Below are 26,822 nucleotides of genomic sequence, written 5' to 3'. Positions count from 1 at the left end.
CTTCCAGGAACATGCTATAGAAGAGGCCTGGGTATCTTGGGGGGCAGAGAGTCCTAAATACTCCCTTAAAGCTGGCCTGAGTCCACTGCTGAGTCAAAGCTGTGGTTGCCACATTAACTGCAGTGAAGAATAAGCATTAAACAGTTAAAACTGCTCCGATGCGCTACTAAGAAGTAGATAAGTAGTGTGTCAATACTGAGGCTTCATTAACTGTCTAGTCACAAATGCACAAAATTGTATAGGTCATCACGTGGCCTCTATTTCTCGGAATGCAGAAAGTTTATTTGGAAAAGATCCTTCAAAGCTGCCATTTCTCGGTCCAGCTGCTTGTGTGTTACATTATCTTCTTTCTCATTGCTTTGGTTTAGGCTGGGGATTGGTTGTGCCTGGTGATGGGGACTGCATCTGTGATGGCCTGACCCATGTGGGACCCATGTGTGCGCCTGTCAGGCAGGTAATGGCACAGTCAGTAGGTCTTGCTGGAACAGGGTGGCTGAAAGGCGCAGAGAGGTGAATTCTGCCCAGAGAGCAGCTGCTGTAAAATTGACTAGAGATTGTAGACTGTAATTTTATTTTTAATCACCAGGGAAATGTGAGCTGACATGTTGGGGTGGTGAGCTCCCTCGAGGGCTATGGAGGGAAGTGGCATGTGTGAAGGTGGACAAGGGATTCCTGGTGGGGTGAGCCTGCCCTCGCTCGGCTGTGTTGGGGGATGCTTTGTCTCGATGCTGCTGAGGGGGAATTGCCTTGGGACATCCACAGGGGCTCGTCAGCCCGTGAATGCTCCCTGATGGACAATGTCTGGGTGATTCCTCAATCTTGGAGCTAGGAGATAAGCTTCGTGCCTTCCTGGCTTATTTTCTGCGTGGTTACACGTGGTTTGGTTTTCTTCCTTCCATAATTTTGACCCAGTAAAGAAACGCCGTGAGTTGGGTGTTATCGCAGTGGAAATACAGGGGGTGGTTTGATCCTGCATTCGAAACGCAGGTGTGGAGAGCGGGTGCAGCCCTTGGCGCGGGAGGGGAGGCGGAAGCGAGCTCCTAGCGAGCCCGGAGACGCTTTGGTGCCGCCATGGGTCTGTCGCAGGGGGAGGATGAAGAGGGAACCTCTCTCGGAGCACGGCTTTCTCCGGGGCCGGGTCAGGCCGCCTGCGCCCTGGGCACCGCAGCCCGCGCAGCCGCTGCCGGCAGACTACAGCCCCCAGCCTGCACCGCGGTTCGCCGCCAGCACCGCGCCGCGCTATTGGCCGTCCCGGAGTCGGCCGCCAATGGGGCGCGGGTATGTTGGCAGGCGGCGGAAGGGGAGAGGCGCTCTTCGCAGCGGCGGCTCGGTGTGAGTGGGGGGCGCGGCGGGGAGAGGAGTCCCGAGCGCCCGCCCCGCCGGCATGGGGGGCAGCGAGAGCAGTCACGGCGGCAGGAAGGTCTCCTTCGGGCTGGATGAGCGGGAGCAAGTCCGGGTGCTGCAGGGCATCAGGGTGAGGCGGCCCGAGGTGTTCTGGGGCCGGGTGATGGAGGCAGGGAGGCTGCGGGGGACGGGGGTGCTGAGGCCGGGAGTGGAGGGCAGGACCTGGGCTGAGGAGGGGTGGCAGGGCAGGGTAGGGTAGGGCAGGGAGGTCAGGGGAATGTGGTACAGGGCTGGAAGGGGTGAGTGGGGGAAAACCAGCAAGGAGGAGGGGAGGGAAAACTGGAAGGCTGAAGAAGTAGGGGATTGGAGAGATGATGGGATGACTGGAGAGTGGTAGGAAAGAGGACTGAGTGCCTGAGCATGGCTTTTCTTGAGCAGTGACACACCAGCCCTTTATGTCCTCTTCCAAACTCCGTTCTCAACCCTCTTTCCCTCCTCACTGCTTAATGACCCCGTCTTGCCCCTGCCTTGTGGTTTGCAATCAGTTTGATGCTAAAGGTACTGCCTGGCTCTGAGGGCGTCCAAAAGGAGACACCTCTGCCCTTATTGATGATACCAAGAGCCTTGGCAAAGCACCGCTGTCTGAACACACAGGGAGTTAAGAGATTTTGGGGATTAGTGAGAATTACGGGTTTTTCTAGGAGGGGCAGTGGGAAGCTGCTTCTTGAACTTTGATCGGACATCTACATGTATGTGTTGTGAAAACAAGCGCTGTAGAATGGTGTTGGTGTCGTTAAGGAACATTTTTTTTTTCCCCATCAAGATTTCTTCCCTATTTTTCATTGGTTATTTAAGTTTTTTTTTTTATTACTACCATCATTTTCATTGCTGTCGCTTCTCATACTTTTATCTGGTTTTCCCCTAAGACTTGTCTGAAATGAGCTTGCAGAGTGTGTTTTGCTGTGGTTACGTATTTTTCATCCAATTTTGACTAATCACTTGGCAAAAGTTAACTAAGATTGTGCCAACCTCCTTTTTAAACTGTTTAATGGAAATAAAGTTGTTCTTGCCTGATTTCTCTTTACAGGATATAGGCAGGGACCCCTTTAGGACTCACCCTCACCTACCATAGATGTAATTTGTTCTGGTGCTTTAATTTAGTTAGCTGCTCCATCAGCTGGATGCTGATGGAACTAGAGAAAAATGTGCGTTCAATGTTACTGGTCTGTTTATGACTGCCAGGACTCAAGATGAAGACGCCCTATGTATATCATGATAGCTGATTAGGTTAAGTGAGCTGTGGTCTTTGTAGACCTTTCTGTTTGACTTCCTGAAGTAAAAGTTTTTATTTTCTTTTTTTTGTTTGCTTGTTTTGTGAAATAAAATAATCATTCCCCATTCTTAGTACCGAGGATGTTATTTGGTTTTTTTGCAGCTACGTATACAAAAGTAGTTCCACTGAGCCTGTCCTTAACTAAGTCTGGCTTTTTACAGATTTGTGTTTTTAAAAACCAGTTCCCATAAACAGGAATTTGACATGATGACAACATATAATGAGGATGTTAAAGATGCTGTTAAACTGGGTAGCAGTGGCATAGATGAAAATATGTCTTCTACTGTGACCGACCTAGGTGGGGAAACAGCCTCATTTTGTTTTGTTCTGGAGCCAGAACAGTCAGCACAGAACCTCTGACCTTGGGAGGAGGAAGGGGTCAATCTTAACAGTGCTGTGAGAAGCCCCTTGGACTGAATTGCCAGAAACTTCAAGTTAACTTTTCTTTCTTTTCCATGGGTTTGGACCCAAGTAAGGGAATGAGAATGAAGTTGAGATTGCAAAAATGTTTGCAGCCTTATGTGAACGGGAGGGCTGTGCAGCTGTTCTCTGCCATATGGTTTGCAGTACTTTCTGCCATGCTGAGCTGGGTTAGCAAGCATGGGGGAAGAAGAAGAAGGATGGATGGACAGACTTAGAACCTGCTTAGTTCCTTTCCTTTCACTTCTGGTCAATATGTCCCTACTCAAGGGGTCGGCTTGTTTAGCAGTGCTCTCCACCTTTGTTAGTATTTGTGGAAGATTAATTGTCACTGTCCAGTGAAGCCTTTAGGTTCAGTAGATTGGAGGTTTTATCGCTCACTGATAGGGTATGGTTTTTTAAAATGTAAAGTCAGTGTACAGATGTTGACCACCTGGATTCAAAGGACTGTGGCATTGTGTTGTGGTTTAACCCCAGTCAGCAACTAAGCACCACGCAGCCGTTTCTGCCTCCCCCTCCCAGTGGGGTGAGGAGGAGGAAAGGAAAGGAAAAAAAGTAAAACTCATGGGTTGAGATAAGAACAGTTTAATAACTAAAGTAAAATATAATACTAACAATAGTAATAATGAAATATAATAATAATACTAGTAATGAAAAGGAATACAACAAAAAAAGGAAGGGGGGGAAGGAAAAAAAAAAAAACCAGTGATGCACAATGCAATTGCTCACCACCTGCTGACCGATGCCCAGTTAGTTCCCGAGCCGCAGTCTGCCCCTCCTGGCCAATTCCCCCCTGTTTATATACTGGGCATGACGTTCCATGGTATGGAATACCCCTTTGGCTAGTTCAGGTCAGCTGCCCCGGCTCTGCTCCCTCCCAGCTCCTTGCACACCTGCTTGCTGGCAGAGCATGGGAAACTGAAAAGTCCTTGGCTTAAGATAAGTGCTACTTAGCAACAACTAAAACATCAGAGTGTTAGCAACATTATTCTCACACTAAATCCAAAACACAGCAGTGTACCAGCTACTAAAAAGAAAGTTAACTCTGTCCCAGCCGAAACCAGGACACATTGAAATGAGGTAACTGGCAATACTTTTGCAGTAGCATGGAAACTAACAAATGGGGAGCTTTTATAGTGAAATATGTACACATTAAGAGTTGACTTGGTTCATTTCTTTCCCGTGTACGTATGTTTCAGCTCTCTGAAGATGTAGTGAACCGAATGAAAGAATCTCCTCAAAGTAAAAGGGACAACCAGAGATCACCCCATTCATCCAATGGCATAGCTCCATCTTCACCAGCTGCAGAAGGGAAGCCAAAATCTCCTACAGGTACTGTCAGTCCCTATCAGGTCTACTGACTGTTTTGACACTCTTCTTGGTAGCGCTGCCGCTGGATGTTATATAGTATGCCTGTATTTTTCAAGACTATCCTGTTGTGAGAGGAGCTCTTTGATTAGCCTGTAATATTTTTATGTATGTAGATATTTGCATCATTGAATGCCTTGGATGTTACAGTCCTGTGATGTCCTCTTTATGTTTCTGAAAGGTGTCTGTGTCATCTGGCAGTTGGAGCAGTTGAAATGCTATGGTTCTAGTTCTGTTGCTGTGTGACCTTAAGTAAGACAACTTGTTTTTCTAGGTCCTTTCCTTCTCCATCTTTGGCTTACCACCCTTCTCAGATACTTTAATGAACTTGTATCACTTTGTGAACATTTCTAGGATTTCAGATGAACATGCGATAAGCAAGGCAGAAATCTTTTATTTTATCTTTCATTCCTGGCAAGCTGCCTTGTTGTCCCCTTTGCACGCACAGGGAGTATATTATGGATGGGTGGCGGAAATACTGCTTTTTGTTCTTCATAAATAAGCTCATAGGGAAGGATAGACTGACTAAGCACAGCTTGCCAAGTGGATGATGAGAACTTGGTTTCTGAACTTGTCTTTCTTTACAGGTCAGAAAACTATTTGATTTCTCTTGGTTCTCAAATATACTTTGTTGATACATGTTATCAATGTGGATTTGTTTAAGGCATCCAGACTAACATGAAGTTAGGGAATCAGGCATTTGCTTTTAGAGGTATGTTTGCTGTTAGCCTACATCTTTCCTGAAAGTGGATTCAGCCTTATGGATGGCCTGAACTCCATCAAATAATTTCATCTCCACTTGTGGGATCCCTTGTAATTACAAGGAAAGCAGGAGGTCAAGGGGAAGACTTAATGGAACTAGAGGAAGGAAATGGAAATTAGGTTTAAAACCATGCTTATGTTTCAGTATAAACCAGGGTTTGAGGAGTTAACATCCTTACCGAGAAGTTTCTGTAGCATGCCTTGTTCAGTGTGCCTTGTTGAAGATGATGCTGTCAGTGTCTCTTTGTTTCATGAATTCAAACTCCATCCATCAAACTTAAATTTTCTTGAGACTTTTCAAGGTGTATTGTTTTTTTCTTTTGATGGGATAACACATATGAAATTCTCCTCAAATAATTTATGATGTGATGAAGGACTATGTTTTGTACTATAGTTGTCACAGGTTTCTATTCTTTCTAGGAATCCAACCACCAATGACAAGTGACTCTGGTCAGAAGTCTTCTGCTGCAGAGCAGGAACTGTACAGGAGGTGAGGTGAAGTTCTTGGAAAAGACAATAGTTTAGCTCCTTTTGGACTATATACGTACATATATATGTTTTACTTCAGTCCAAGCGCAATGACTGTATGTTTTAATGCCTGAGAATCGCCTTTGAAGCCTTCTTCAGTTAAGGGCCATGGAACACATTTTTTTAGGGAAGCCTGTCCCTTAGCCAAAAGGAGCAGTCAGCGGAGCTGTGGGCAATTGGAGTGGTGTTTGGAGAAACAGGAAGGACCAATGTAATGAGTTGGTAGCTACAGAAAACTTGTGTGTGATGTGCATTGCAGGACCAATAGAGCATAAACTTGAGTACAGTTGCCTTTTCTGGGAAAAATGAAGGCGTCTAAGTGTTTGATACTTCCCTTAGGGATTTTGGAATCTCAAACACAGTAATAGGTTTAATTCAGTTTATACCTAAAATAATCAGATCCATCTTATGTATCTGATTCCATTCCTTTTCCTAGAGTGGACATAATGCCTGTCAGCCAGTACTAGAGTGCTATGAGTTTTTCATCCAAGGGTATTTTAATTTATTAAGATAGAAATACCTGTAAAGATGCGGGTAAGGGTGAGGAAAAAAAATTGCAGAAGAAAACTGTTCTCCTCTCTGACAGAACCACAGCAGTCTCCTAGTTCTAGGCATTGCAGGGCAGTGAGAACTTCAGTTCTGTGTAACTCAGTAGCTTTCCATTATAAAACTGCTGGCCTAATCTGTCTGTGTGTTCTTAAAGATGCTGTAAAGATTGGTCTTTTCCTGTTCTTTCTTTTGCTGCTCTGATGGTGTCTTTACCGTGCTTATAGTCTAGATAACAATGAAAATCAGTCTCTGTGTGCATAGTGTTTTTTGAGTATTGCAACGGACTGACCAAACCTGTTAAAACCCTGTAGCATTAATCACACTGTCCTTACGGAAGTCAGAGATGCAACCAAGGAAAATCTCTAGAAAGCTGGTTCACTTTCCTGGGGACTGTGAAATCAAAATTGCTGGTAGTTTTCAGTGCTGAGCTACTGAACTGCATCCCAAATACTCGATCTGGGAAAGGAGAGATAGGGGTAGAAATGCAGTTGAAAGGTAGGCAGGGAAGACAAGAAAGGGAGGAGCAGCTTGTATGTGTGTGGCTCAACTGTGGAACCAGAACCAGGCCTGGATGGGCTGAAATGCAGCCTGAGAAAGTTTGTGCATGACACCGAATTGAAGCAGTGGTCACTGCTGGAGAGCAACACTGCCACTGAGAGGGACCTTGGCAAGCTAGAGGCATGGAAGAAGAGAGGCTGAGGGAACAGCATTGGCTTAGCCTGGCAAAGAAGGGGGATCTAATTGTTTTCAACTTCCTAAAATAGTAAAATAGAGACAGTGCCAGACTGTTCTCAGAGGTGCACACTGAAAGGACAAGAGGCAAGGGACACAGATCACAGCAAGGGAATTCTGCCTGGGTATTGGAGGGGGGGGGCATGGGGTGAAACCCCAAACAGTCAGTGAGTGCAGTGAAGCACTGAAAGGGTATAGAATCTCCACCCTTGGAGGTTGTCAGAGATTGACCAGAGAAGGCCCTGAGCGACCTGATCTAACCTTGAAGTTAGTTCTGTTTTGAGCAGGAGGCTGGAATAGAAAACCTTCAAAGGTCCTGTCTAACCTAATTTATTCTGTGATTCACTTCACGTTAATCTGTCTTTGCTTGCGTGTGGAATTTCCAAGGCTTGAATTGGACAAAATTTCCTTCATGACAGTCTGAGATTCAGCTGTCCAGTCTATGGACGTGACAAGGCCACTTCTCTCACTGCTGTTGCTGCATGCATTTTATGTGATTTTCTTTCCCTTGTAGAGCAGAAGAGCAGCATTGTCAGATAGGCTAACTCCTTTTATTGTTGTATGTCCCTTGATCTTTTCCAAAGCAGTGTCTATTTATCTAGCTAACTACTTTCTGTTCTCACTGTTTTCAGGTGATAATTAAGTACTTAATAGAGCTAAATATAACTGAAGTATAAGCTTATATGTTGCTAAGTCTACTGTTGTTGCCAGAGCTGTACCTCGCCAAAGTTGTAGGTCATGTTTGAAGTTTGTTGGACTTTTGAATTCCTGCTGATAATGGAAGGGCTGTGAGCAGACTTTGTGTCAGATAGGTTATGGGTTTGTGTTTCGGCTCTAGGCAGAGATAGTCCATGCTAAGCCGTGACCCTGTTGCCAGAAGTCTGCTGATCACCTTCTCTCTGTTTGCCTTTGGCGCTCATACAGGTATGAGCGAGAACAGGCACTGGTCCAAGAGGAGTTGCTCCGGCTGGCCAAAAGAGAAAGGGAAGCAGCCAGTGAGGCCTTGAATACCGCCCTTCAGCGGGAAAGGAACAACGCTAACGAAGAGAGGCAGAGAGTGGCCCAGCTGGTGAGTAACAAAAAAACCCAGTATGTTTCCATGCAGGACAGGCTAAAATATCTCTGCTTGAGGGGATTCATTAAATGTCACTTGTGTGATGAGCTTAGAAACTTTGATTGAGGCTGAAACACTCATTACCTCCTAATTCATCACTTAACGTTCGGCTTACAGTGTAGCTGGCAAGCTACACTTGCAGCATGTCATGCAGTGACGCTAAGGCCAAGCTTGCAGGGAAAGGCATAAGCAATGACTGTGCTGGGACAGCTTTACCTGTGGCAGGTCAGTGTGGTGTGTGTATATGGGGTTGTTGTCTGAGCTAGAGAGAACTCTCTTAAACTATCAAGTGTATGAAATGAATGTTTTGATATATACAGGATGAGATGCTGCTGAGCTGATCTATCCTGAAACTTTGCTCCGTTTTTCTAGAATGTAATTGTGCAAATACCCAAATTAATAAAAAGTAATAATGAGTTCTGTTGTTTGAGTCTTTTATGATGCTGGTAGCAGAAGAATTGTTATAAAACTGTCAAGTATTGTAACATTTTGAAGAAGGCTTAAGATTGATTTTTAGGGACCAGGAAGCATAAACCCCTTTTGTACACACCACTGACTCCCAAACCAATCTGTTCTTGCCCAGTAGGCAGACTTATTTTTGGGGATTTGTTGCTGCAGCCTTTGCTGTTAGTTGGGCACCTTGGTGTTGCTGAGATAACCCCTTGGGTTATTGTCATACCAGTGCTGAGAAGAGCAGTGATGGAGGCAGAAGTACAGTGAGATGAGACTGAGTAGAGCAAAAGGCTTATATCGCTACAGTAGATTGGGGTTGCCATTGGTGCTTAATATTCACACGATACTATTTTATATTGTTTTCTTTTAAATACTAACATTACTATGGCAATGGTGTACTGCCTATAAACAATGCAGAGTCTTACTGGAACTGCCACTTTTTCCTGACCTGCAGTGGTATGAGGTGTTGGGATGTGACGGCGAGGTGGGACTATGCTTGCCACAGTGAGATCAAACTGCCTGTTCATTTAGACTGTGATGTTGAAACTTTATTGAGAGAACTAGACTAAGAGTAATTCTCCTTGCCTGGTACATACTGAAAGGATGGTTTAGGGAGAGGATAGACTTGAGTAATGATGGTCTTTATTGTGTTTCTTCCATCCTGCTCATCTGTTGCATGCACTTGATTTAAGTGAAGAATCCTTCTATGAGCATGTCTTTTCTATATGTTGAATGCTAACAGGCACGGCTTACCCAGGCACATGACTTGGCTGTGAAGCATTTTGAGGTTATAATATGAAGGCTTTTTGGGGGACTGAATAAATAAAATTTATGTAAGAATGGTCATAGTGGTTCAGACAGAAGGTCCTTCTAGTTACAGCCCATCTCTGACAGTGATCCATAGCAGCTGCTTATGGAGAGCATGAGAACAGAGCAGGTGTATAGCAGTATTTCCCACCTGTATCCCCTTGCAACTTCTGCCATTCTGGGGCTTAGAGGCTTCTTCAGCAAGAGGTTGTATTTTCACCTTGGTGGTTAACAGTCCTTAATGTAATTGTCTTCCATGAATTTGTCCGTTTGTGCTTTTGGACCCATTTGTGCTTTTGGACTCCATGATAATGTTTGTATGTGGTTGGATTGGTAGGTCTCTGAGATTGTTCTCCTGGATATAGCTTGTGAACAGCTGCTGTGTCGTAGGAAATTTCCTCTTGGCACATTGTACCCTAACCACGGGAAGTTGCATGATGCTGAGCTTTAGAATAGTGATGTCTGAGGCAGGTGACTACCGTTCCTCTGCATAGGACATCTGGGTCAACAGATGCAGTATTAACTCTCTTTCCACTAGAAAGAGAGTATTCTCTTTATGAATGCAATTAACGGACTTCTGTAAAGCCAGGGGGAAAGAAGCTAGTGAATTTATTGTCTAATCTAAAGATGAGCCCTAGCTCAGAAGCAGAGTCCTGCCCTCCTGCAGTGAGGTGTAGAGTAATCCTGGAGAAATGTGACTAGCAGAGTCAGGCAATATTTGTGAAGTGTAAAGAAGGCACCTCTAAAATGAGTTGGGACCTGACTGCTAACATACAAAAGCTGTTCTATTATCTGAATTAGCTTTTAATCCTGCAATGTTGCATACCCAGTTATTGCATACTTGATGCTCTGCAAAAACCTGATCAGGCTCTTCTTGTGTAACCCATAAAAGATAAATGGTGACCATGGAGTTTTAGCGCAGAACGTGGTACAAGAATGAGAAACTGTTAAATTTCATTGCTCTTTAACTATCTCTTGATCAGTCATAAATTTAAGATCCTTAAAAATGGAATAGTCTAGCCTGTCCTTGCAAAGATGAGGTCAAAGCTATTGTCTATTGGCTTCTAGATGTCTTCCTAAGCAGGAACTGTTTTTGCCAGCCTTTTAAATTATTGGGTTCTCTATCAGACTTGCTTTATCTCAGCTACAGTTTCCTTTTGGGCATGGTTACCTTATTGTGTTGACTCAATCCTACTCAAATCATATCTGTCCTTTGTCTTCCAGTATTGTTTTCTTCCTTTATTTGGAACAGGACTTGAATGTTTCTTGCTCCCTCTTCTGCTTTTTAGCCCTAGCATATGAGGCAAATAATGGGTGTGAGCTGCTCTTTCATCTCTTCTGTGTCAGTCTTCTCTTTCAGGTAGAAGATAGTAGTGGAACTCTAGGTACCTAGCGGTAGTCCAGGTGCAGATGGGACTGGGAATTATCTGCTTAAATTTATAAGGGAACAACTTCCAGGGTTTTTGTTGCTGTTGTGACCCGCTAGGGAAGCCAGAGAAAAATGGGGCGACTCCCATGAAAGAAATAACAAATGAGTAATTTGCTTCTAGTAGCACTTAATTTAGTAAAAATTGAAAATCATGCCACATATAATTAGAAAGGTTTGTTTTATTTATTTTTTTTAATATTTGCAGTAAGATCTTGAGCTGCCCTGTGCCCTTAACATATCAATAGTTTGGTGATTAGTAGCCTGCTCTTGTACAGTTGTCTCCAGTAGTGCTGCAATATTCTCCTTTAACCTTACCACTTGTAGACCAAAAATACAAATATGATAGCTGTATTTTGAAATGATTTCATTTTGATTGTGCTGAGCATCACTTGTCATTTAATCTGTTCTTTATGATTTTCATTCATTGACTTTTATTATTGGCAGTATTGCTATGAAGCACTTCTTCAGTCTTATTATATAGTGCACGTTCCTGAAGAGAGCGTGGACTAGAGCTAACCTTTGATAGGGAACTTGCTGTCAGCTTCTGGAGCCAGTTACTTCATTATTTATGGGGTAGGGTGCAGATTAAAACTTATTGTTGTTTTTTGTGGTTTGTGTGGTTTGTTGTTGTTTGGGTTTTTTTTTGGTTGAAGTGGTGCACTGGTTACAAGTGGGATTTAGAATTAAGTACCTGGGTCCTGTCCTACATTTTTGTCTTGATCTTTCTTTTTTTATGACTTTGAACAAGGTGCTTAGCTTCTAGATACCTTAGGTTTTGAGTAAAACTCCTTAAAGTTTTAGCTTAAGAAGCAAAACAGCTCTGTAAGTAGAGGCACTGCAGCATTCGCTTCCCTCTCTGAGTGAATATGGCTTTTGATTAACCATGGGGGACTGGCTGAAATGGAAATAGTCTGCTAAGCTGCTGCAGAAGAACTCTCACCAATTTGTGTTAGAGATAAAATGTTTTGTTTGTTTGTATAGCACTGCAGGATCATGGTGCTGACTGGACTCTCTGAATAATTTAATGCTGTGGGTACTTAGAATACAACAAGGATTATATGTACAGTACTTCACAACAGGGCCTAGGGTGTTTAACTAATGCTTGTAGCATGCCTTAAGTCTCATGTGAAATATCCAAGAATTAATACAGCTATCTTTAAATCCTTTTTTATCTCTAGCATGAGGAACTTCCAAAGTTGTCATAGTCAAGTTATTTAATTGCTTCACTGTGTTGTGAATAGTCTCACCTTTCCCCCGTACCAGGAGTCTTTCCTTTTTCATTTCCAATTAATCAAAACCTCTTCTCTCAACTTCTCAGTTCTTTTGACTTTCTTTTTTTCTCCTTCTTGCCAACAAAAGAAACTTTGCAAGCAAAGCTGCTCTTCTTTCTCCTTTCTGCTTTTGTAATCTCCTAAGGCTGTGCAGCATGTGCAGCATATGCATCATGAGCCTCTTGGAGCCAGTGACTCCCTGCTTGATGGTTTTCGCTGAAACCTTTGAGACAAATCAATGTGGAATGGGGATGGATAAAAGCAGAAGCTGGTGGGGGGGAATAAACGCGATTAAGCAAAGACATCTCATTACTACTCTAGAAAGGGAGGATTATAACTTATAAAATAGGAGGATCTCATTTAGGGGCCATGTGTGCCTGTGTTATCAGGACAGAGGGAGAGCAAATAGAATAAATGAAATTAATACTTTGAAAAGAAGCATTACCCAGATTTGAGAATTGAACTAATATGATTTGTGCAAAGCCCTGAAGTTCTTATCTCCCCATTTAATACCCCTAGGATAACGGCTTTGTCAGAGTTATTGACCAAAAGTCATCGTCTTCCTTCCCACTTTGAAAGAATGAATTCAGAAATGGGGTGATGGTAGGAGAAACTTTGCGCCATGATTAGCTTTTTCAGACGAGACTGATGGGCATTGGTTGCTGCATGAAAACAGACTGGACACAGAACTCCTAAATTGCTGGGAAAGTGTTTCTTCAGCTGTCGATGACGGATGGCTTAGTATTCACAGCGTTCCTGGTCATGCCCTGCTCACTGGCTTACTGGATGGCAACCTTTGCTTTCTGATGGCTCCAGCATTGCACTATTGTGATTAGCGTGGCCTCCCAGCATGGGAGGAAATACAAGGATTTAGGGTTTGTCTCTGGTTTCTCCAGTAGCTGATTAGAATTGGGCATAGGCTGTCATATTATTTCAGAAGATTTCTTGCCCAGAAATAATCTCTTTGCTCTTCAGAGCCTCTCATGTCCTCTTGTTGATTCAGGAGAGAAGGGCTGAAGGAAGAATGTGTGACTGGGAATGGCTTTGATCAGGGCAGTGGGTTTTGATATTGGTGTCATCTTGTGAATGTGAGATTCTGAACTCTTAGGCTTTGCCTGTGGCATACTTTGGACACTTCCACCCTTGGTTTAGTGTATATTGGTCTGCTGACATTTTAACTGCTATGTTTTCTTCTCCATTTCAAAGTATGTGGAGGTAAAATTGCTTAAAATTACTGGAAGCAGCATAAACAGCCCATTCATAGATTGATACAATGGAGGAGAATTTTAGTGGTAGTAGGGGAGTGATCAAGTGGAGTAGTGTTTTCTTTTTGGCCATGTGGGGGTGGAGGAATGATCCAATTGGCCCATTCATGGAAAGTTTTCTTTAGATTTCTGGTCATTGATGAAGCTTCAAGCCAATCTTGCTTACATTTTTTGCTGTGAATTGCCCACTGTTGTTGAGCAATATCAGCTGTAGATGCAGCTAAGCTGGTACTGAAGATGGTTTTAGAAACGGTGCTGAACATGATTTAGTTTTGTTAAGGCTTTCATTTACTTTGTAATAAGCTGGGGATCAGCTTCATTCTGGCTGATTAACCATAGGTAAGCATCTCTAGATTAGACTGGGTTTTTGTTGTGCGTAATCTCCTATCATTGTGACAAGCTGGAGTGACTGGCTGAGGTCCAGTAGTGGCATGGTGTTTGAAACTGTGACAGCGTGGGGCCATCAGTGAAGTGAGACTGCTGTTTTTGAGTCAGGTCTCTATTGTCCAAACTTGTCATTTTTTCCTCCCTATTTATTTGAGTTGATGTAATGAAAGGTATTGTCTCTCTGAGCTTTGCATTATGGTTTGGATACTGCTCACATCAGGGCCAGTTTTGCTGGTCCTGTTTGCTCTGCAGCTAAAATGTAGCACACTGAGCTAAAACCCTTCTCTTTCTAAAGTTGCAAGCCTACATGTAGGAAATAGCTTGGTTCTGGGAGGAGACATTGCTAACACAAATCTTGGGTTTTAGTGTTTAGGGGCTCTAATTTCTGTAAATATTTCTTGATTGAAGATTTTGTGAGCAAAGCAGAAAACATTGATTTAAATAGAAAGTATGGAGGCTTGTTTTAAATAATAGTGCAAAATGAGAAAAAAGCCTATTCAGTTGTTTTTTTCCAAGTTTGATTTTCATTGATGTTAGTGATTAGCAACGAGTATCCTCATGTGTTTATTAAGGAATGACACCTTTTTTTTTCAGATTAATTTTTATGTTTTCTTTAGAAAATGACGAGTGCATTTAGTTACTAGAACATGAATTCCTATATATAGTGTGGGTACCGCCAGTTGTGGGGGCAGTACCTCCTGATGAGCGTTGTTCCCTGCAGTTTGGCTATTTACAGAGCATTCACGTACTGTGTATCAAACACTCACATACCTACCCTTAGGGCATGCAAAACCAGCTAGGGAACTCTGACTAGGTTAGCAGGAGTGGCATTCTCTTTGGCTGGAAGTTGCAATGCAGTTGTTTTCGATTGCTTTCACTAATTGAATAAAACTGCCTTTTAAATGTGTTGATACAAATGGAAAGACGTGGTTTTTTTGGTTTAAGCCATAATGATTTATTACAAAATGTTGCAAGCTATTGATAGGGGGATTTAAATAGCTAGGCTGAGTAGCTTCAGACCTTGTTCCTTCTGTCCCTCTCATTCTTGCTGCCTGAGCTAAGAGATACTTTTCTAGACTTTCCTTTGAAGAAAATATATTAATGTGTGGAGTCTTTAAAGTTAGCGGTCTATTGCTCTGTAGTCTCTGGCCAGAACATCCCTCCTTTTCCCCCAAAGTTGGGTTCCTCTTTGGCTGCTGCCTTCTACTATAGAAGTGGGTGCATTTCTGCAGTGAAGAAATTATTTCTGTTTATGAAACCATTAAACATTTTAAGGGATCCCTATAGAAAGTAGTCTTGCAGTATTAAATGGTGGGCTTTGGAAAGGTTTGCATTAAATTTAAGCTTGGCATGGTGAGGATCTGCATGTCTTCTCCCTCCAGCAAGCTAATAACTTCCGGTCTCTAGAGCATCAGTGAGGTCTAAATTTAACTAAAGCAGTTTAGGAGAATGTGTACTACAATGAACCCAGAAAGTAAAAACAAAGCCAAACCAAAAGAAAACCTCCTCTTTCTCCATCTTCTCTTGAGGGAAGGCAAAGCTGTTATCTGGCTAAGGGTAAGATGCTGCATATGTACTCCTTATTTTCCCTGCTACTGCTGCTATGATTTGTCAGACATTTATAGCATTTTTTTTTTAACAACTTCCAATTTCTGCAGCTAGTCTTTTATCTCCTGGCTGAAGGTTAATTTGTGTTTGGAGAGTTTTTGCAGATTTCAGCAGCTGATGGTTGTTTGAGCTTCTCATTTTTGTAGTCTCTTGGGCTAAGGGACCTTATCACAAGGTTGGCCTCTTTTTAAAGCCTAGAGCTCCAACAAATTGAAGTTGTCTGTGGTGCTGCCTACTTCCCCTGTCTTGCCTTCAATTCTCCTGTGCCCATATTTCACACTTTTTTTTTGTCTACCAAGTTCTTATACTCCACAGAAACTTCTTCCAGATTCATTTGTTCTGACTTAGGGTTACTGTAAAGCCATTCCATCGTTTAAGAAGCAAAAGATAAGATTAGCCTTCCTTTTCCCCTATCTATAACTACAAAATATTCAATACACAAAGAAATAAGAGAATAATATGTTGATATTTTTCCATGAATGGTCCAGCAAAGCTAGTACTGCATCTTTTTTTTTTTTTTTTTTTTTTACTGCCAGACTGCTGTGGAGTAGTAGAATGCTGCTCTAATTTTGCAGCTAATTTTGGGGGCATAAGCAGCAGAGATTTGGTAATGCATCAGGGTGTTTCAGTTGGCTTTCCTTTCCTATGAGCCAGTGTTAGTCAAATGTGGTATGGTTTTTGGTATGAGATTGTCATAGGTATAAAGACTGAGAGTGTTATAAGAATGTGGTTCCCACTAGCTCTGTTAAACTTTATTTTTGGATTATGATTTTGCTTGTCTGTGTTTTGAGTATTTGGAATATTACATATATCTAACTCAGTATTTGGTGATAGCTTTCCAGTATTCATTGTATTCTATCTAAAAAATGACAGTGTTTGAATGTTGAATCAATGATCCTTGATCACTGAAAATTTTCTTGATGTAACTGGAAAGTGTTACTTAAAAAGAGAGCAAGATTATGAATTTAAAGGGCTAATATAATAGCTAGGAAATAAGTTTGCACTGAATGGAACACTTTGATTGCTCTTGCACTCTCAGATGATGGGGATGTGAGGTAGGTGACCTGCCACTGGATGCCATTTCTGTCATATTCCCTAAATGCCATGAAAACTAGCTTTGGTGCCTCTGCCACCTTTTCTTGGAACCTTAAAGCGTATGTCTTGATGTAATCCTCATTGACAACAGCGGGGTGGTAAAGAAGGTACCTGAGATGGGCCCAGTGTTCTGCACTGGGTGGCAGTGTGAGAGAGAAATGGTGCAAGGTTCTTTCTGGGTCTCAGTAAGAAAGGCTGACAAGTGGCTTAATAAAATAGCTGTTTTAATAAGATAGAATAGAAAGAGGACTATAGATAGCAAGTAAATCTTACGTCCCTTCACATGCTGGGAGCCCTGCTTTCATGCAGCATTGGACAGACCCTGGATGGATTTTCCCGTGGTGTGCTGTGCAGATGGAGAGGTTCCTCCTTTTTTGTCATTTGAGCAATTATATTCTTACAAGAAAACAACTCTGTTCATAAAGGATGTTCACCTGAGAACATCTTGCTGCTCTTTTAGATAAAGGCAAGGTCCCACAGGGACACTACTGAGAGGCAGCTGCCTGCAGGCTCCTCTGTTACGATGCCGAGCAATCTGTGCAGCACAAGACAGGCCTGAAGGCCATGCTATATCTGTATGTACAGCACAGCACAGGCCTGCGCAGGTTAACTGTTCTGTGGATCACCACCTCCTCGATGCACAGTGGTCTCCCGGTCAGGATCACTACATTCCACCCCTTCATCCACATACAGTATACCTTTCTCAAAGATAGGTAAGTTACAGATTATATTAGCAAGCTGTTCAGCTAATAGGAAGTTTCCTGATGGGCTAGAATGTTACCTGTCTGATAACACCTGTCAGTGCACAGCACAGACCGGCACGGGGTATTCCAGTGGGTTCCCATACAGCAGCTGCTCATGGTAACGTATGGGCCACTCAAGCCCCAAGTTCCGGGCCCAACAGAGCAGATGTGTCCTGTTCAAGATCACATTTCCTCAAATATAATGTCTTCCACAAGTCTCCCAATACAAACAGCTTTGTTGGATCATACTAGAAGATGAAGCTGAGTCTACATGGTATGATGGGAGAAATCAAAACAAGCACTGGTGTTATGTCTTTATTTCTCACCTTAAGGAAAAGTTAAAGCAAGCTGATACGAAGAGTAAGTTTCACTGAAGCTTTTTCCAGTTTGTTTATACCCTCTGCTACAGTTGGGCATCCTCAAACTTGCTTCTATTTGCTGATGAAGTTTATTTTCATTCTTGTTTGCTTCCCTCTCTCTCCCTCTTTCTCTCTCTGTCTTTTTACTTTCCCAAAACTGCAGGATGGTTTGCTCCTGCCGCCTTTCCTCGGTGGTGGTGTTATCAGGCACGTGTGCAGCGGGTGAGATTGCAAACGCCACTGTTCTCTGGGATTCTAAGTATCAGACAATGTTTTACACAGCGTCCCATTCTCTAGCTGGCTGGTTGGACATGATGTTGGTACCTTATCTTCACGCTGACACACACTGGACATTAATAGAAATACATTGCTGAGGCACATGTGTGGAATTTCAAGCAGCCTTTCTGGCTGTGCTTTAGATAGTCTATTGTGTGCTTAACCTCTTGGAAGAGGTTTTGATGAGAAACGCATAATGTTAACTCTTGGGCAGCTGGGTGGACTCTCTTAGAGTTTCTTATTACACTCAGCACAATATCTTTCTAATTGCATGCTGCTTATGTATTTTGGAGTTTCAGCAGTTTTAAACCTATCTTTCCATGAGGAATATTCCTCCTTCCTAATGCAAATTTTTAGGGAATAAATAGCTATATGTATTGCATGTGAGGAGGAGGTAGGAAATACGTGCTGCAGAGGGAAGTGAGCTGCCAGGACTCTTGTTTTAGCTTTGTCTGAAGTCTGTCCCTGTATTATTTTTGGCTCTGTGATTGCCTTACATCAACTAAAAAAATGACCTGGATACAACTGCTGCTATTTGCCAGGAATTCCTTCTGCTTTTGGAGGACATCAGAATTTTTGTTTCCTTTGTACTATATATGTATACTTTCTATGCTTGTTTGTTATGACCATCTGCAATTATCTATATTATTTATGAGTACTGAGTAAAACATGATAGAAAGTAGCTTCTGAAAAGGGACTGTACCAAGGGAGAGGAAATGAGCTGATGACTTTCTCCTTGATTTTTAGACAATGAAAATAGAACACCTGCAAGCTTATGAGGGAGGGAAGGAATTAGAGAGTTAGCTGGCTTTTTTTCCTGTCTGTGTGTTACATTGGGGGTTTAGAGCCTTTTTAGCCTTGAAGACTTCGTGATAATGGGCAAACTTGAAGGATGATGCTGTAGGAGTCAAGAGTAAAAATTGATCAAACAGACAGATAGAGCAGGGCTATATATAATTACTGTCCAAAAGAGAAAAGCTCCATAGTTTAATATCTACTTGAATAGTACATTAGACTAAGGATACATTTGTTAAATAACCAGTGCTCTTCCAATTAGGACTGAGAGCTTGCCACGTACATTCAGTGGATCTTCAGCCTAATGTTTTTGCCGTGAAAAAAGTGGTTCACTGTCTAGCAGATGACTTCAAGCCCCTTTCTTTTTCTAAACACATAGGCTCGTATCTCTTCTCTTTCCTTTTCCCTTCTTTCCACCCTCTGAGCAGAATGAATTTGTTCCTCAGTGTTCATCTTGCTTATAGCTGTAATTGGCACTGTCAAGCTGAAACTGTGACTCCCCTCTGTAGCTTCCAAACTTCCAATACACAAATGGTTCCTTACAAAAGCTGTTCTCTTCCCAGCTGAGGACCTGAGCAATCAGTCATTTCTGTATTTTCATATGATATGCTCTCATAGTTTAACAGCTAAATGTGGAAAAAGGGGGATTGGGAATAAAGTATTTTAAAAAAAAACCCAAACAACAAAACAAACCCAAAACAAAGAAAAACAAACCACCACAAGACAAAACAAAGCAGCACTCCAAAAAAACAAAACAAAAAAACCTCCCAAAACAATAACAACAATAAAAACTTGTCTGCTGCAAATAAACCTGCATGTTTCTTAAATCCTCTTCCCTAATTTTTCAGGGTAAAAGAATTTTGTTTCAAGTACAAAACTTGAAAAAGCATGAGAGCTTTAAAATGGAAAGCCAACTACAATTTTAAAGATAATGAATGTCAGTCCAGCCTATAGTTGTCTATCATTTAAAAAGTTGCCCCCCCCCCCAGCCGGTGTGCCTGTTCCAGTTCAAGGCTCAGCATTTTGCAGTGTAATTTTCTAAGCTTTGTGCTACTGAAGGTTATCATAGAGTTCTGTTAAAAACCTGCTTGCCTGTGATTTCCTGTTACACAGCGACCTGCAAAAAGAGGTGGTTCTCTGGTCAAGTAAGAATTTGACACTGTTCCTTTACTGGTAACTGAAGTGGGATGCGTCAACACCTTTTCCCGTCTGATGGCTGTTCAGAAGCCGGTTCTCGGGTCACTCTGCCCTTGTTCCAGATCGTGATGAAGGTCTAAATGCAATATCGAAGCTGTTGCCAGCCACTTGCATTTTCTTTTCTTTAGAACAGTTTAGAAGTAGTTAATCAAATTTCATGCATCTGGGGTAAAAATAAGAGTTTTCATTGTAATTAATCTAGATAGAGTATCAGTTTGTGCTGAAATTAAGTGGGGACCATTAGCCATTCTTCTGCTCCAATAATGTCATTCTGCCATAGCAGGCTTATTTCCTAAGGTTAATAAGGAATGTGTTAAGGCACCTGGAGGGAAAGGAGCTCTAATGGTCTTAGCTGCCATTCTCCTCTGTGTAGATGGGACTAGTGTGGTTGATAAATACTTCGCTGCCTCAGGCCTTGCAAATGCAGGCTGCTCCCTTAGGAAAGGAAGTAGTTCAAGGGGTACCATGGATGTTCTTCAGATGGGATTGAAGTGGCTAGACAGAAGAGATTTCCTCCAGCGTAGTCTCGATAACATGAATTTTAACCCCTCTTAATTTCGGTGTTTTGCTGTCAAGTATCTCGGTGGGCAGGTAATGGTAGATGATAGATTTTTCTGACTACATGCACGTGCAAGCGCAGGCAAAATTTTGCCTTGTTGTTTGCACACATGTTTAGAACTTACATCTGCTTTCTGCACAAGAAATATGTCTTACTGGGCATTCTTAAACTGCAGTAAAAATTCACGTCTTTGTAAGAATGAATAATAGACTTCCATATAATTAGACTAATTTCATATTGTTGCTCATTGGCCAGCAGATGTTGCTGTTGAGCTTGGTTAGGCTTCACTGTACAGTTCAAGTCATTTGCCTGTTTTAAGAGCTATGGTGCAGACTGATTTGGAACTAAGTTTCCTGCTTGATAATTCATGTCATCTACTGGTAAGTCAATATACTGAACACAGACTTAAGGTACATCTTGTGCACACGTGTGTAAATAAATAAATGATATTAGAATATCTTTTTTGACCTGTGCATTATTTTTTTCACTTCATTACTGACCCTGAATTCTTATGAAACTTTCCACTTTCCTTAGCAAAGCAGTTTTGATTTGCTTATTTTTTAAATTATTTTTTGAGGGAGTTTGTTGGCTTTTCAAGTGAGCCTTTAAAATGTGATGGTGCAAATGGTGTCTAATAAACAATCCATAAACAGCATATCCTCATTAATACCCCTTTGAATTTAGGATCTGGGAAAATCTATTACCTGCCTCATATGCAGAATCTAGGAGATGAATTATGTATCTTATTTGGGGTCAAACCCACTGCTCAGCCCGGCAGCTGCTCTGTGTATTGATCTTGCAGACCCTGTGCTCTGCTCCTCAGTTCTTTGGGATGTGATTTTAGCTGTAGTACTATTATTTTGGAACTAAGGATTTTTAATGTGCATCTCGGTTGCATGCCAGTAGTGATGCCTTTGCTGAGTTCATGCTTTTTTCCTGTGGTGTCGAGAGCACTTTCAAAGCAGCAGTGAGTATTTCCTGAAGGTGGCAGTGAAGGGACACCCATGAAGACTCCTTTCCAGGGGTGGACCGGGAACTGCTGAGCTCTCAAATTGCTTGCATACCAATGAAATGTCTCAAAGGTTTTGCTTATTTGTTTTCATTCCGACTCTAAGCTTCTCCAGGAGTTACCATAATATTTTTCAGGATGAGTTTACCCTAAGTTTTTGAAGTTCATTGGTTTCTATAGAAATACATCATTTGGAATTGAGGCCACTATGTACTGACATAATTTACAAACTGGAGATGTATGTTGAATCAGCCTGCTTCTATCTTTCATCTTCTCACCATGCTTCCTGGGGCTCACTTTCATGCTTAAATGCATGAATCTAGCAGCTTGTGAAGTTGCTGTATATTCAGGCTGCAGAGGGGAGGACAGGGTTGTCGTGAAGACGGTGCAGGCTTCCACACAAATGGTGCGGTATGTTCTCAGCCACCTCAGATTTCTCTTTGGTCTTCAGCTCTCTGGTTGGTTTCTAGTAGTACTTCTTGGAGGGGTAGATAACTGCTGCTGAGAGCAAGTTTGGTTTTGGAAGTGGTGGGAGGAGAGTGGCAGATGCTGTCCTAATGACATTTCACGCTTGCTGTCAAAACTGATGTCACTGCCTCTGTTCCTCAGATCCTCTTTAAGATTTACTGTTTTGACCTACATCCTAGCCTTCTAATTAGATACTACCTACAAAACCTGGTCTGTAAAAATTGAGTATAATATCTGTGTCCCTTTGACTGTCTGCAGTCAGACTATGTAGACTGTCTAAGAAGGCCTGTACTGAAAAACCACTGGAGCTTCTTTCAGCAGAAGTTTGAGAAGTATATGCAGTGCTCTTGTAAAGGCACTATCTCAGGTCAGTCTTCACTGATATTGTAAGTTTCTCACTGAGTGAATTGGAGTTTAAAACATAAAGTTGATCTAGCTGGCCTTGGACGAAATGAATTACTGCTTTGAGGGCAGAATCTTCTCTTGAGGGAGAAGTTGGTGGTTGGCTGGAATCCCTGCAGATTTTTAGGGAGGAGATTTGTATCTTTTCATCTGTTTTCAAGAAGGAGAAACAAGAGTTATAAAAACCACTTAAAGGTTCAGTTAAGATTTATTCTGGCTGCATAACTGCCTCCCATAATAACTTTAATATGCATCATCCTGAAACTCCTAATTGGCCCTGCTGTTGGCAGGGCTTTCAGACCCAGCAGAATCTCCAACATTCAGCAGCTTTTAGGAAGGAATGTAGCCAGAGAAGCACAAAAGATGAAATGGCTGCCTTATAAATTCTGACTGACCTTGAGAGTCCTTGTTTTAACAAGCAGGAGGACGCTGTTGAGAGCCATCTAGATGAGAGCAGTGGTGGGAGTGTGTGTGGGTGCGCAATTGTTGAGGCAAGAGGAGAGGATGGGGGAAGACCTCGTGGGCTTGGTGGGAGGAGGTGGTTTCGTTGTGGGCCATGTACCTACTTATCCTATTGTTTCTGTTGTTCGTTGGAATCTTGTCTGTACTGACACTGATTAAATTGTTGAATTAATCCATTTCGTCAGAGCTGGTATCTTTATTTAGGAAATGATCCCAGTCAGTTCCTCTCTACTTAGTGACTGACTGGTGCCTGTGCGGGTGCTCATCAGATGGATCAGAGCCTGAATGACTGGGGAGGTTGAAATTTTCTTTAGCTTCTCCTCTGCTCCCCCTGTGCCTGGGTGGGAGGTGGAAGCCTGCCAGGCTGTTGCTGTGTTGTATCGCTTTTGTGAATGACGGAGGACTGTCATTCTTGCTCTCCTGGGCTGTCAGTTGGGCACCTTTTGCAGACCCTAAATTCCCTTTAAAACAAAACATTTGGCTTAGTTTATTTCATTCCATTAAGTAATTTCACTGCTAATGCATAATTATCTACAGCAGTGACACTCGTCTATGCTTTAATTATCACAAAGCTCCACAAGTCCCCCTCCCCCCTGCCTGGAAGTTGTCACTTGTGCAGGGTGGTTTTGCAGAGATAAGTGTGTAATACACGGCAGTGCTTTGGGTCTCTCACAATACTCAGGCAGTTACTGATTGCTAAATGCGGGCAATAGAAGAGGCACGGATTTTGGTCTCCGTCTTCTATTAGTGGCTCTTATCCATGTGGAGTGAGAGATGTTGGGAAGGAAAAAGCTTATCAAAACTTCATAATATGGGCTTGAAGATAAAGATGTGAGCAAATGCTGATTGGAGGCATTAAGCTTACAGGTGTTAAGAAAATTTGGAAGCACAAGTATTTGTTTTTCTTCTGAAGAAATGTAAGAAATGAAGCATCCGTGACCCTGGGCAGCAGCCCAGGAGCCCTGATTGTGTTTGAGAAAAATATCTTTATATTTCTCTTTTTTTTTTTCTTTTTTTTTTTTCTTTTTTCTTCCCCCCACTCCAAACTTTGTTACCAACTCTGTTTTTGGTAAACACCCTCTCTGAGTGCAGAAGAGCCCAGTAAAAGTCTTTGATCCAGCCAGTCATTATGAGGAAATACAACTGAGTTACAGGTATTTACTCCTAAGTTGGGAGAAGATACATACTCAAATGAAATACCTGCTATTTCTTAAAACCACACTCTCTTGTTTCTTAAGGAGTGATTTTGTTAATGGAGGACAAGGTCAGTCCTATCCGAACAGAGGGCGTGTGGGCAACATGATACTTGTGTTGTTGGAAGGCAAAGGTCTGTTTGGGAATAAAATGTTCTTTAAGAGATTTCTAAAACCTTGCAAAATCTGAATGAGGAAAAAGCTGGAGGGGGCTCATAACTGCACTTGTCTAGTTTCACAAAGCTGAGAGAAGTGGGTTGTAGACACCTCATTTAACTTGCAATGATGCACTGAGGTTTGTGGATGAGGAACACCTGGAGCATGTGTCAAAAAGATAGCTAATCTTGAGAGGGACCTGATAGAAATGAGGACAGTATGAGGAAGCAAAGCCTGTTTATTGTCTTATAATAGATGGAAATGAGGCCGTTTATTGGTGTTATCTGCTGGTGGAGACGTTCTGCCAACTACCTTTGTTTGGAGCTCTGACCAAGACGTGCAATATGTAATTGTGTTCCAGCTTCCATCCTGACTTAATTCTTAGGACTGAAATTACTCTCTTTCACATACAAAAGCATTGAATTATTTTCCTGTATTGTTATGATGAAGGCAATTTCTGGTTGCTGACTGGCAGGAATGAGGGGAGGACTATACAGCTTGTGTTACAACATGCATCCTCAGTCCCTACGTATCTGCTGCACTTGGCTGGCAGCAGTGGCACCTGTTTGAGCAAGAGTTCTTTGGCCTAGAAGTATGTTGTATATTTTCTTTGGCTCAAGGACATAGTCTTAAGTATGTCGCTTGAAGACCTCACAGCTTGCTGAGCTCTAAATCTTTCCATCAATCTCATACTTATTTTCTATGGTATTTATCACCAGAGTGTTTTATGTGCTTGCCAGATAAGTAGAGTGGTATAATATGGTGGTCAGTTTGATGGCTTTCTTCCTCTCAGGAAAGGATGTTATATTAAGAATTGTACTTCCTACAGGAGGTTATATACTCACCCCACAGTAATTTAGTCTCAGAACTTTCTTTCTGCGAACCTGAACACCATTGACAAATTTCCAAATGTCACTTCTCTAAATACTATTGGTTGAAATACCTTTCACATCTGGCAATGGATGCTCACGCAGAAAGATTTTAAAGTGGCAGAACTAATACCCAGAACAATTGCTTGGGTTTTTGGTTTTGCTTAAAGCATGCTTGAAAACCTTCCAATAAGAGCACAGAAGTAAATACTGCCTTAGTGGCTTTTTTGACTCATCTTATAAAAACCACTTGCCAGGTTTGAAGTTTCCATGAGCCTATGTTAGTTGCTTCTCTGGAGCTGTACTCTCACCTTTGTAATATACTTTCCAAGTAGGAATGGGATGACATGTCACTCTTAAAAAAAAAATATTAGTTCATGCAAAGATACAGAGGAAAACAGGGAGACGAGAACTCCATAATGGAGGTGATGGAGCTCATTGCCTCAATTCTCTTGGCTGACATGAGTGAGATACAACATGGAGGGAGCATTCCTTATCCACATGGCAAGGGAGATTGGTTGGGCATCATGGGGGAGCTGCTGGGGAAAAGGGTAGGTGAATGATCCTGATGGGGCACATGTGGGAGAAAAAACAATAACAAAAACCATAGCATACTCTGTGAAGCCTGAGGTTGGGGGTAAGAGGGAGAATGGCACTTCCTGGCTCTGTGTGCACATGTGATGCTTTTGCCTCCTGTGAGTTTATTGGGAGGTGTGGAGAGAAAGGATCCCAGCCTGGCAAGTCAGCCGCAAGTGTGGCTGATGATTAATTGGCCTTTTAAAGTTGCAATTATGTCAGTCATAGAACCTGTGAATATTAATTCCTGATTTGCTGCTTGAAAAACTGAACGATGATGAGATGGGTCCGTTTTACTGATGTCTCAGAAGCCAATAGTTACTACTGAAAGGAAGGGCTGCTATGACTCTTTCCTTGTTTTGTGTCTGTCTTGCCTCTTCGTTTTCAGTGTTTCTGTTGCCTTCTTCAGAATCCTCTCGGTGCTTACAGCGAATTTTCCACACTGACTGTAGTAGGTGGCAGGCTGACACCTGGAGTGAGTTAATCACTGCAAGCAATATTAGTTACCTGGATTTGGTGGATGACTTTCCACCATTCACTGCTGCTTCCTAAGTCCCTTAGAGACTTAAGAATGAAATAGGGATTGCTTTTTTGCTGCTCCAGCTCTTTCCCTTCATCTCAAATGTGTGTAACCTTTCATTCCATTATACTTAGATCTTTTGAGATAATTTTCTGATTGTGCCATCTTGGAAGGATATTAACAGGCAAGCATCAGTACATTGTGACTGTTTTCCTTTCAGTAATCTGTGCAAATACACGGATGATGAAAATCTTGGTTTCTTCTGCGGTTTGGGTCTCTGTTATCAGTCATGATCCTGTCTAGTATTTTCTGCATGAATCAGGACAAATTATTGCATCTTGCTTGTGCTTTAGTTTTCTTGGAATAGTAGTTATCTCAAGAAGTGTTGTCATGATGTGTTGATATTCACTGAGATCTTTGAAGGTGAATAGTATGGTGCGTTTTTCGAAAACAAAAATAAAAGCCCTCAGAACCTCTAGCTGTTTAGTTCTTGATGCTTTTCGGGTTTTTAAATCTTTGTGTTTCTTTTAAAGCTTTTCCAAGTTATAAGTGACTTTAAATACCTATGTATTTCATTGTTTGCTTGTGGGGTTGGTATATGCTGAGTTGTCAAACTGACTTATGATTTTTAAGAAACAGAATTAGATGGTGGAAGTTGCACAAAAATTGTCTCCACTGTTTGTTCTTCTTTTAGTTGTACATTTTATGTGGCTGGTAAAAGTTGACTGTTTCCTGAAGAATTTTCAGAATGGAGGCAGCTGAAAGTGTTGGGC

At 42.1% G+C, this 26,822-nt stretch overlaps 1 protein-coding gene across 1 annotated transcript in view; it reads left to right on the top strand.

The window, feature by feature from the left end:
- The first annotated feature begins 1,368 nt into the window (after window positions 1-1,368).
- The window catches only part of CHCHD6 (coiled-coil-helix-coiled-coil-helix domain containing 6), a 115,632-nt gene continuing 90,178 nt past the window's right edge, over window positions 1,369-26,822 (top strand). Inside the window, exons 1-4 of the mRNA XM_050904664.1 lie at window positions 1,369-1,474; window positions 4,297-4,429; window positions 5,648-5,717; window positions 7,961-8,105. Of these exons, the coding sequence (XP_050760621.1) occupies window positions 1,385-1,474; window positions 4,297-4,429; window positions 5,648-5,717; window positions 7,961-8,105 (438 nt within the window). The 5' untranslated portion in view covers window positions 1,369-1,384. The remainder of the gene's footprint in view (window positions 1,475-4,296; window positions 4,430-5,647; window positions 5,718-7,960; window positions 8,106-26,822) is intronic.

The sequence above is a fragment of the Gymnogyps californianus genome, chromosome 13 (assembly GCF_018139145.2).
Source record: "Gymnogyps californianus isolate 813 chromosome 13, ASM1813914v2, whole genome shotgun sequence".
NCBI classification, from domain to species: domain Eukaryota; kingdom Metazoa; phylum Chordata; class Aves; order Accipitriformes; family Cathartidae; genus Gymnogyps; species Gymnogyps californianus.
This window is presented reverse-complemented; position numbering and strand designations above follow the sequence as displayed.